We start from the raw sequence: 11,737 nt of genomic DNA, 5'->3' as shown, positions 1-11,737 counted from the left end.
GAAGAAAAAGGATTATCATTATTAGTCGAAATGAAGCTAAGCATTTCACCTGGCGTGCTAACGATTCTGTCAGCTCACTACCTTAATAATAATAATAATAATAATAATGGTTTCAAATTTTGCCACAAGGGCAGTAATTTGGGGGGAGGGGATTAGTTGATTACGTTGACCCCAGTGTTCAACTGGTACTTATTTTATCGACCCTGAAAGGATGAAAGACAAAGTCGACCTCGGCAGAATTTGAACTCAGAATGTAGCAACAGGTGAAATATCACTAAGCATTTCAGCCAGCGTGCTAACGATTCTGCCAGCTCACTGCCTCAATAGTAATAACAATAATATATTTTTTTCTCTTATTTCGAAGAGAGAGGTTTAGTTGATACAATCAACTCTTGTACGTGACTGGTGCTTTATTTTATCAACCCCAGAGAGATGAGAGGCAAAGTTGACCTCAGTGGGATTTGAACTCAGAACGTTAAATTGTAACTAATTATTGCAAAGCATTTTGTTGAATGCTCATGCCATTCTCCCAGAATCTGATCAGAATAATAATAATAACAATGATAATAATAACAATAATAATGATGATGATGATGATGATGATGATAATATTGTACCATTCCTGATAACCTATCTTCCACAAAATATGATACTGATTACATTAAAAAAAAATAAAAATACAAAAAAAAACAATTAAAAAAATATTTGGAAATGTGGAGTTTTTATGTCTTTTTTTTTTAGTTCTTTTTTTTTTTTTTTTTTGCATTTTCAAGATATGGAATGAGTTTTGTCCTGTTCTTCATGGAAGTGATGGCATAGAATGGAGAATGAAAAAAAAAATTGTTGTAAAAGAAGAAAATAACAAATTTTTTTTTTTTCAATAAAAAACAAAAAAAAAAAAATCCCATCTTATCTTATATAATATTTGGAAGAAAATAAGAAAATGGCCCTGATGAGATTAATTTTTGACTGCATCACATCCACTTTTTCCAGACAAGCATGGGTTGGATGAGTTCACAAATTTGTACATTGAAATATTATTGAATGAAAGATATTTTTCACAACTGGTTATCAGCCCACTTCCTATTGCTGTTATCAATTATAGCAAGTCAATACCTAAGGGGCAGGGGACGAATGAGGGAGCAACACAACACAATGAATGAAGAAAGACAATGAAATGTAAGAATTCTGTGTTTGTTTAACAGGGGTTTTTTTTTTTTTTGAGTTTTTTCTTTTTTTTTCACAACGTTTAGCTTTTTTTTTCTTTGTTTTGTTGTTCTTGCACCAAAACCCAAGAACCACGATGAGAGAAATATAAGAATTTCTTCAGATTCTGAGTTTAAAAAATCAACTTAATTTCACAGGTAATTTAATAAACAACTGCAATACATACATACATACATACATACGTATATATATATATATATATATATATATATATGTGTGTATGTGTACACACACACATGTATATATGTAACAATGTGTATGTATATATGTGTGTGTGTATATATATATATATATATATATATATGTATACATATATATATCAGTTTTCATCACAAATCTATCACTTTTGTAATTTTGTTTTTATATTGTTGTTGTTGTTGTGTGTTGTAGATTTTTCTGTAGCTGATAAAATCCGATACTACACTAAGAGACTGAGAGGGGGGGGGGCATCTGGACAAGTTGTGTTTTGCATTTAGCCCGGCCCTCCATATGACGACCCCCCCCCCGTTGGCATTAAGGAAGGAATTTGGTGGCAAATCCTTCTGTAGGACCACCATGGTATTTGAAGTGGATTGGTGGTGGAGGTGAATATGAGGTCAAGAACAGGGTCAGGAACGGGGTCAAAGTCAGAGGCGGGTGTGGGGACTGGGGGTGGAGGTGGGGGAAGGGTTTGGGGTCCATCGGTTGCAGATGTTGAGCTGAAGAATTTTCTATTTTGGTAGAGTCTGAAGTGAATTGACTATCTCTGGATTCTTTTCTATGTGGTCAATTAAAGTGTCGGTCATTTCTACGTCCTGTCGAGCTTTCTGAATCATCTCAGTCCGGTCAGCTCTGAAACAGAAAAGAAGAAACAAAAAAATTTTCAAAGGTTGCGACTACACAATTCAACCTCCGACCAACAGAAGAACTGAAAGGAGAAGATGGAACTGACATGGCTGAAACTGATCTGATCTGATCTGATCTGATCATGTTTACCCAATCAAGGCTGACCCAGGGCTATACAACTGCAGCAACCCCAACACAAACCCCACTACATTAAGTCACATACTGCACAGAAATCTTACTACGTTACAGGTGCCGGCGTGGCTGTGTGGTAAGAAGCGCTTCCTGACCACATGGTTCTGGGTTCAGTCCCACTGCGTGGCACCTTGGGCAAGTGTCTTCTACTATAGCCTCAGGCCGACCATGTGTGTGTGTGTGTGTGTGTATGTATGTGTGTCATACATACACACACACCGAATGGCTATGGGGCTCTACCAGAATGAAATGGTAATCAAAGGGATTCATGTAATAATAGTAAATAGGTGCAGGAGTGGCTGTGTGGTAAGTAGCTTGCTTACCAACCACATGATTCTGGGTTCAGTCCCACCTTGGGGAAGTGTCTTCTACAATAGCCTCGGGCCAACAAAAGCCTTGAGTGGATTTGGTGGACGGAAACTGAAGGAAGCCTGTTGCGTATATACACACACACACATATAAACTATAAATTGTCATATGCTGTTGTATATCTACAGCAGTGGTTCTCAACTGGGGTCCATATCATCCCTGAGGGTCATTATAAGATTTTGGTGGGTCCATGTAACAAAATAGCAAATTAGGGATCAACAATAATATTTTAAGGGCCCCTGAAAAAATTTTGTCTTAGATGTATTGGTTATGTATTGCAAGAAACAGCCAAGTTTCTTTCTTTAACATTTTACACAGTTCAATGAGGAGGCGCAATGGCCCAGTGGTTAGGGCAGCGGACTCGCGGTCATAGGATCGCGGTTTCGATTCCCAGACCGGGCGTTGTGAGTGTTTATTGAGCGAAAACACCTAAAGCTCCACGAGGCTCCGACAGGGGATGGTGGTGATCCCTGCTGTACTCTTTCACCACAACTTTCTCTCACTCTTACTTCCTGTTTCTGTTGTACCTGTACTTCAAAGGGCCGGCCTTGTCATTCTCTGTGTCACGCTGAATATCCCCGAGAACTACGTTAAGGGTACACGTATCTGTGGAGTGCTCGGCCACTTACACGTTAATTTCACGAGCAGGCTGTTCCGTTGATTCGGATCAACCGGAACCCTCATCGTCGTAACCGACGGAGTGCTTCCAACACAGGTCAACCCACACAAGTTAATGTGTGAAAAACAAAATGGGAATTTTGAAAGAAGTTTCTATAAAACTAGTTCTAAACATTGAAATGACTATGAAGGGTCCACCAGAATAAAATAGTAACCAAGGACATCCATAGACAGAAAAATGGTTGAGGTTCCCTGATCTGCAGCATAGTAATATTCAGAGTTCCCCTCAAAAATTCAAATTGGTTTTTCTGAGTTACTTACTTTTTCCCCAATGCCATGATCCCATACAATACACCAGTCGCGAACACCAGACAACAGCCAAATACTGTACTTAGGGAGAAACACATCACAATAGGGATCAAGGAACTCCTGCAAAAATAAAAAGGGAGAATGTTAACTGCTTGAAAATTGTGTTTCAACAAATTCATCACTTTGGTTGATGGGTTACTGAAAAGTTCTTGAATTTAAGGGTATCGTGAAAGGCCTGGTTGTAGGTCCAACCTTCTGAGTTCTTTTAAGGGGCTTAGAAAAACTGAAGGACCACTGCAATAAGTGTGTGAACCTGAGAGGGGAATATGCTGAATAAAATCAATAATTAACTGATCCTCCTGTATTTTCTTTTACCAAAACAAGGAACTTTTCAGCAACCCCTCATATATATTTTGATCTTCAAAGTTGTTCAGCTCTAAAAGGTCAGTCACACCTATGAGGGAAGATCTGTGCTAGAAACAGCAGCCAAATCTTCAAATCATACTCTGTCGTCTTAAAAAAAGAGACACATTGTGTAAGATAAATCTAGATACACAGAAAGATGAGATGGTCATATCTAGAAGGTCACAAATACAGCTGAGGACTAAATAACACCATTGCTTTGAGCAAACAAGGGTACTCCTATGTCCTGGCTTGAAACACTAGAAAGAGCAGCCAATTCTTCATTCAGCAACAGAGTCCTAGATGTCAAAAATATGACAGGATAGTCATAACTGGAAGGTCTTTGATAAAAGGTCACCTTAGTTAGGGTATCTTGAGATTAAACAACAAAATCATGAGCTGAAGGTGGCAAGCTAGCATGCCGGGCAAAATGCTTAGCGGCATTTTGACTGTCTTTGCATTCTGAGTTCAAATTCTGCCAGGGTCTACTTTGCCTTTCATCCTTTCGGGGACGATAAATTAATTACCAGTTGCATACTGGAGTTGATCTTATCGACTGGCCCCCTCCCGCAAAATTTCCAGCCTTGTGCCAAGAGCAGAAAAAAATAGCTCAACTTGCTGGAGATAACAGCCACATCTCCCTTATTAGATGTTCTTCCAGATCGAGTTTCCTCAATCTGCACAGATATTCCTCTAATAGCCCCTGTCCTCCATTGCCGACTTCAGCTTGGGAACTTATAGCTTTTCATGTATCATAAATTTTCCAAATTTTTTTCATAAAAAGCTTGCCCCCACCATTTCCAAGACCGTGATGAAAAAAAAATAACTGGAAAAATTCTCGCCAAAACAGTGAAAATCCAACTTAGGCGGGCGTCCTGACCTGAAGCTCCACCATTTATAGCCATTTTCAATAATCCATCAAAATTCTATTGAAATGGTGTCATGTTCCAAAATCTCACGGTTTATTTACCGCCAATAGCTATTACAAATGTGCAAAACTCAAGTTTCTGCGGCCTGTAGTTTTCCATTTAGCTAGGTCTGAAAATACTGCAAAATCGACCATAATAAAAATAGGCTTTACATAAATCAACTGCAACAAAATAGGCTTTACATAAATATTTAAAAAAACTGCCAAAAAGAAGATTTCTTTCCAAGAACCTGAAAAAAAACATAGACAACTACTATACCATGGTCACTATTAATTTGTGTAATTTGAAGATAATTATCATCTCAGTATCAAATATATCACATCACAAATATAGCTACTTATTCATTTAGACAAATTAAGCAAAATTTCAACCACTTCACTGACCATTATCATATTTCCCAAAATATTCATCCAAATTTCACAAATGAGATATCAAAAGGTTTCTTTTTGGATGCTCTCCCAGAAAAAGTAGAGTAGAAATTACATGTAAATATTTTCATAAAATCATAGTGATAGCTACTGGGAGCAGGTAAGCCAGAGAGCTGCCACTGGGCTTGAGTCTGATTTGGCTTGGGTTCTATGGTTGAATGCCCTTGATAAAACCCAAACACTCCACAAAGTGTACCAGGTGCCCTTTTACGTTTCACCAGCACAGGTGCCTTTTACTAGTTATGCTGAATAGAGACAATGTCATCTCGTTGAATCATCATCATCGTTTAACGTACGTTCTCCATGCTAGCATGGGTTGGACAATTTGACTGAGGTCTGGCGAACCAGATGGCTGCTCCAGGCTCCAATCTTGATCTGGCAGAGTTTCTACAGGTGGATGCCCTTCCTAATGCCAACCACTCCAAGAGTGTAGTGGGTGCTTTTATGTGCCACTGGCACAAGGGCCAGTCAGGCAGTACTGGCAATGGCCATGCTCAAATGGTGCTTTTTATGTGCCACCTGCACAAGAGCCAATCCAGCGGCACTGACAATGACCTCGCACGAATATTTTTTCACGTGCCTATATAAAAGCCCCTCCTAAACCCTATAGCAGTTTGATTTGCAACACAGACCCTTTAGCTTCTCCCATTTTAAGGCAGCAAGCTGGCAGACTCATTAACACACAGGGCAAAATACTTAGCAGCATTTCGTCGACCTTTACATTTTCAGTTCAAATTCCATTGAGGTAAACTTAGCCATACATCCTTTCGGGGGGTCAATAATATAGGTACCAGTTAAGCACTGGGGCCAAAGTAATTGTCTAAACCTGTCACCAGAAATTGCTGGCTTTGAGCGAAAGTTTAAAAACCAGTATTTATACTTACAGTGTGTAGAACATTGCTTTTTGCCAGTGTGGTCTGTTATCAGAAAATTTGCCAATTTGAGTAATAAAATCCAGAAAAGGGCAGCAGCAGGGTCCTTCAAAGACAACTGTTACAAATCCAACACATCTGCAGAACAAAGAAAATGAAGAATGGGGTGAGAATAGAAATTAGAAATTGCACAAACAAGTTGAACTATTTGATTTAAATTATTATTACTCTTTACTCTTTTACATGTTTCAGTTATTTGACTGCGGCCATGCTGGAGCACCACCTTTAGTCGAGCAAATCGACCCCGGGACTCATTCTTTGTAAGCCCAGTACTTATTCTATCGGTCTCTTTTTGCCGAACCGCTAAGTGACAGGGACGTAAATACACCAGCATCGGTTGTCAAGCAATGCTAGGGGGACAAACACACATACACAAACACTCACACACATACACATATATATATATATATACATATACACGACAGGCTTCTTTCAGTTTCCGTCTACCAAATCCACTCACAAGGCATTGGTCAGCCCGGGGCTATAGCAGAAGACACTTGCCCAAGATGCCACGCAGTGGGACTGAACCCGGAACCATGTGGTTGGTTAGCAAGCTACTTACCACACAGCCACTCCTGCACCTATTTTTTTTTGTCTAGTCAAATGAAGAAAGACCCCCTGATTATTTTTCAGGTAATGTGTGACAGGTAGGAGAGATATTCTTTTATTCTTTTACTGGTTTCAGTCATCTGATCGTGGCCAGGCTGGAGCACAGCCTTAAAGGGTGTTTTAGTTGAAGAAATCAACCCCAGGACTTATTCTTTATAAGCCTAGTACTTATTCTATCGATCTCTTTTTGCCGAACAGCTAAGTTATGTGGATGTAAACATACCAACATCAGTTGTCAAGCGATGGTGAGGAAACAAACACAAAGCAAACACCAACACATAAATATATATATATATGTGGAGGCACATGGCCTAATGGTTAGAGCAGTGGCCTCACAGTCATGGGATTGATTTTGGCTCAGGAACCCAAATCCAAAACCGAGATAGGTAGGGAGTGGGGATGGGTGCACCAAAAAATGTAAAACATGTCCAAAGAAAAATTTATTATACTTATAGAAGGATGACCATCAAGGGCTGCTGGAAGCAAATTTCATGGCTCTATGCAGCCCTTTGAGCCACAGATGACAACCACTGATCTAGAAGGTGTACCAGTAACTAGTGTGATTTGAACCTAGATTTCCAAAACATAGACTTGAGGAGAATATACCATATTTTCCCGCATACAAGTCAACATAGTATATAGTGTAAATCAGTGCTTTTCAAACTTTTTGCTGGAGCGGAACCCCAAGGAAACATTCCACTGGCTCGGGGAACCCCTGTGCAATAATTTAATAGTCTTATGCACACATAGGCGCAGGAGTGGCTATGTGGTAAGTAGCTTGCTAACCAACCACATGGTTCTGGGTTCAGTCCCACTGCGTGGCATCTTGGGCAAGTGTCTTCTGCTATAACCCTGGGCCGACCAATACCTTGTGAGTGGATTTGGTAGACGGAAACTGAAAGAAGCCTGTCGTATATATGTATATATATGTGTATGTGTGTGTGTTTGTCCCCCTAGCATCGCTTGACAACTGATGCTGCTGTGTTTACGTCCCCGTCACTTAGCGGTTCAGCAAAGAGACCGATAGAATAAGTACTGGGCTTACAAAGAATAAGTCGTGGGGTCGAGTTGCTCGATTAAAGGCGGTGCTCCAGCATGGCCGCAGTCAAATGACTGAAACAAGTAAAAGAGTAAAAGAATATATCTGCACAGGAGAATTAAAAATTACTGCCGATTTTAGCAGTTTTGTAATTTCTTGCGGAACCCCTGGACTGTACTGGCGGAACCCTAAGGTTCCACGGAACCACTGGTGTAAATATTCAAAAATTGTCACAATTATTCCAAATCCTGCTGCATTTCACATGGAATTCTTAGGCCTCCATGGTCATCTTTTGTTTTGGCTGTAAATTTAGATCTGAAAAATTTGATTTGTGTACTGGAAAATACAATATTTACACCTGTGCTTTGCCAGTAACGAAGCTTATTGCGTAATTTAAACATGGATTACTTGAGAGAGATGGATTTAGAGAGCACCATCGAACGAGGAGGGAATACTTACAGTTGTGCTATACCAGCAGCTAGGCATGCTGCTGTCAAGGTGACACACGTTACCACTCCAGATGCCATGGCAACTGAAACAGAAGAAAAGAAACATGGTCAATGCCGAGAATCTAGCATTAAAGAAAACACTCATCAGAGAGAGAGAAAGAGAGAGGGGGAGAGGAAGAAAGAAATAAAGAAACAAACAGGTGAAAAAAAAAATCTGTATGGTTTGTTAGGAAGAAGAAGAGCAGTAACCTTTTCCCAAGAACCTCCGATACTAATGTGGTGGTGGAGGTGGGGCGGGGTGGATTTATAGGTCGTTGCTGCAATAGCAAGAAGTAGACCAAAATATCAAACTGTACTCAGACAGGGGAGCTGGCTCAAATGCTGACAATGAAGTGGACTCCGCTAAAGGACACCAGGACCAGGTGGATATTTTATACTGCCCTTTCTTCCACCAGTCACAGAAACCCTGCAAAATTAACCATAGATGCTAACCTTTCTCCTCTGATTAGACCCATAAAAAAAAAATGTCTTATAGGCATAGGAGTGGCTGTGTGGTAAGTAGCTTGCTTACCAACCACATGGTTCCGGGTTCAGTCCCACTGCATGGCACCTTGGGCAAGTGTCTTCTACTACAGCCTCAGGCCGACCAAAGCCTTGTGAGTGGATTTGGTAGACAGAAACTGAAAGAAGCCCATCGTATATATGTATATATATATATATATATATGTTAATAAAATAGAACATATGCATATATATAAACATATATGTACGTACCTACCTCTACATGTACATATACACGCATATATATGTGTACAGGACACCAAAAAGACGTCGAACACATAGAGAGACGAAAAACATAGACACAAACCAAGGAACAGGACAAGTAAAAAAGAAAAAAAGAGATACAGGACAATAAGCACAACAAAAAATCCCCTTCTTCAGTCGCTAAGGTTTCATCTACTCTACGTTTCGAAGGATAAAAGCGAGACGTATACTTCGAAGAAACTTCCTTCCTGCGAAAAGCAAATCAATTAAAATTCTGAGATCTTTTCGCAGAGGGGTAAAAAATGGTAAAAAAAAGCAAGACGGTAACGACAGTACAAACATATAAACAGTAAAATAAAAAAAAATTATATATAAACAGTTGAAAAATAAATATATAACAGTGAGAGACAGGACAAGGAGAACAAGATAAGAAGGGCTGTTTACGCCAGACGAAAAAAGTAATGCAAACGCTGGATTATAGTGGACGACGAGAGAGAAAGAATGTCGACCAGTGGCCTTAGAAGGCGGGCGAGAAAAGACAGGATAGCAGTTACGACGGGAATGGGGGAGGAGGAGCAAGAGGAAGAGAGAGAAGAAGGGGAATGGTGCGAGGAGACCATGAAGAATGATGAGGGGGAGAGAGAGAATGAAGAATGAGAGAGAGAGGAAGAGACAAGTTAAGTGAGGGAAAAAGGACGAAAAAGGGAATGGGAGAGAAAGAAAGAAAGATGCAGAGTCGCGTGAGAGTTAATATCAAGGCTAACATATATATATGTATGTGTGTGTGTATATGTTTGTGTGTCTGTGTTTATCCCCCAAACATCGCTTGACAGCCGATGGTGGTGTGTTTACGTCCCTGTAACTTAGCAGTTCAACAAAGAGACCCATAGAATAAGTACTGGGCTTACAAAGAATAAGTCCTGGGGTCAATTTGCTTGACTAAAGGCGGTGCTCCAGCATGGCCACAGTCAAATGACTGAAACAAGTAAAAGAGTGCTTTCATCATCATCATCATCGTTTAACGTCCGCTTTCCATGCTAGCATGGGTTGGACGGTTCAACTGGGGTCTGGGAAGCCAGGAGGCTGCACCAGGCTCCAGTCAGATCTGGCAGTGTTTCTACAGCTGGATACCCTTCCTAACGCCAACCACTCTGTGAGTGTAGTGGGTGCCACCAGCACAGGTGCCAGGCGAGGCTGGTCAGGGCCATGATCAGTTGGTGCTTTTTACGTGTCACCGGCACAGAAGCCAGTCGAGGCTGCGCTGGCAACGGCCACGTTCAGATTTATTTTTATTTTTATTTATTTATTTTGGAGAGAGAGAGAGAAAGAGAGAGGAAAGAACAGTTAATTGCATCAATAAGAGTGGAAGAACAAAGGGTAAAGTTGGCTTTGGCAAGACTTAACTCACCAACCTAAGCAAAAAGACACAGCAAGGTGTTCTTTGTGATGCTCTACCGATGCTGGCAATGCATGTCTAATTTGAGAGAGATCTGGCAGCTATTTCTAGTAGCCAGTAGGGAAACTAAGGAGAAACTCCTTCATAAATATTGAAGTGATTGATGGTAGCAGTGAAATTATGATTATATCGGTGATTTATAGTGGCAGTGCTGGGTGCTACCAATCTTGTATGTCCTTCCCTTTTTCCCGCAACCATCAGAGCATGAAGCGCACCTCACGAACGCAGTTCATGAGATGGCTGGGATCTGTAAAAAGTTTTGAGGAGGAACTGGAAAAAGAAGAACAAACATGTAATGCGCATATACACATTGAATTCTTAAAAAGTGAAGAATAAAAACACAATGTCAAACAAGTTATATGATGGGCTGCATGCAATGCCTGACAGCAGTATCACACAGCTTTGCTGCAATTTTCTTGGTTAAGATGGGAGAGATTTAGTTGTTGTGTCTAGTAGGCCAAGCAACCACATAGATCCAATAGATCTTTGAAAGCATTAAAGTACTTGAGAAAGAGAGAGAGAGGAAGAGGGCAAAGCAATATCAAGTACCGGTACTTAGTGTGATTCCTGCCACTCACCATTCCCATCCAAGTTACTACTTGACAGAAGTTTACTTTAGTGAATTTGTAATTAGGTGAAGGGTCTTGTGTTTAATACTTAATTGGAACTAACAACTTGCAGCTAAGCCAGAACAAAGTTATTGAGTTATGAGATAAAGAATTATGACCAGTTATCACCAGTCCTGAGTCGTTATGATGTTTCATATCCAAATATGGCTAATATAAATAACAGTGAGACTAAAGAAGGAAAAATGGGTAATAGATATCATCATCATCATTGTTTAACGTCCATTTTCCCTGCTAGCATGGGTTGGACAGTTCAACTGGGGTCTGGGAAGCCAGAAGGCTGCATCAGGCTCCAGTCTTATCTGGCAATGTTTCTACAACTGGATGCCCTTCCTAACGCCAATCACTCCGTGAGTGTAGTGAGTGCATTTTACATGCCACCGGCACGGAAGCCAGTCGATTTCACTTGCCCCAACATGTCTTCGCAAGCAAAGGGGGTTGGCATGGGTGCCTGTCGTCGGATGAGGTTCGATATCGACTTCGCTTGCCTCAACAGGTCTTTGTGTCCAAGGGAGGAAAGGCATGCATAAGTGGGCTGGGCTCACTTGTCCTGCCTGGTCTT

The 11,737-nt window shown here is 40.5% G+C and overlaps 1 protein-coding gene across 1 annotated transcript in view; it reads right to left on the bottom strand.

Annotated features, from left to right (window-relative positions):
* Nucleotides 1-759: 759 nt before the first annotated feature.
* The window catches only part of LOC115222965 (calcium channel flower homolog), a 24,709-nt gene continuing 13,731 nt past the window's right edge, over nucleotides 760-11,737 (bottom strand). Inside the window, exons 2-5 of the mRNA XM_029793374.2 lie at nucleotides 8,339-8,411; nucleotides 6,184-6,309; nucleotides 3,553-3,660; nucleotides 760-2,058 (exon numbers count right to left, since the gene is read on the bottom strand). Coding sequence (XP_029649234.1) covers nucleotides 1,938-2,058; nucleotides 3,553-3,660; nucleotides 6,184-6,309; nucleotides 8,339-8,411 — 428 coding nt within the window. The 3' untranslated portion in view covers nucleotides 760-1,937. The remainder of the gene's footprint in view (nucleotides 2,059-3,552; nucleotides 3,661-6,183; nucleotides 6,310-8,338; nucleotides 8,412-11,737) is intronic.

Source organism: Octopus sinensis, linkage group LG21, assembly GCF_006345805.1.
Source record: "Octopus sinensis linkage group LG21, ASM634580v1, whole genome shotgun sequence".
Classification (NCBI taxonomy): domain Eukaryota; kingdom Metazoa; phylum Mollusca; class Cephalopoda; order Octopoda; family Octopodidae; genus Octopus; species Octopus sinensis.
The sequence above is the reverse complement of the archived record's forward strand: the minus strand, read 5'-3'. Positions and strand labels throughout refer to the sequence as shown.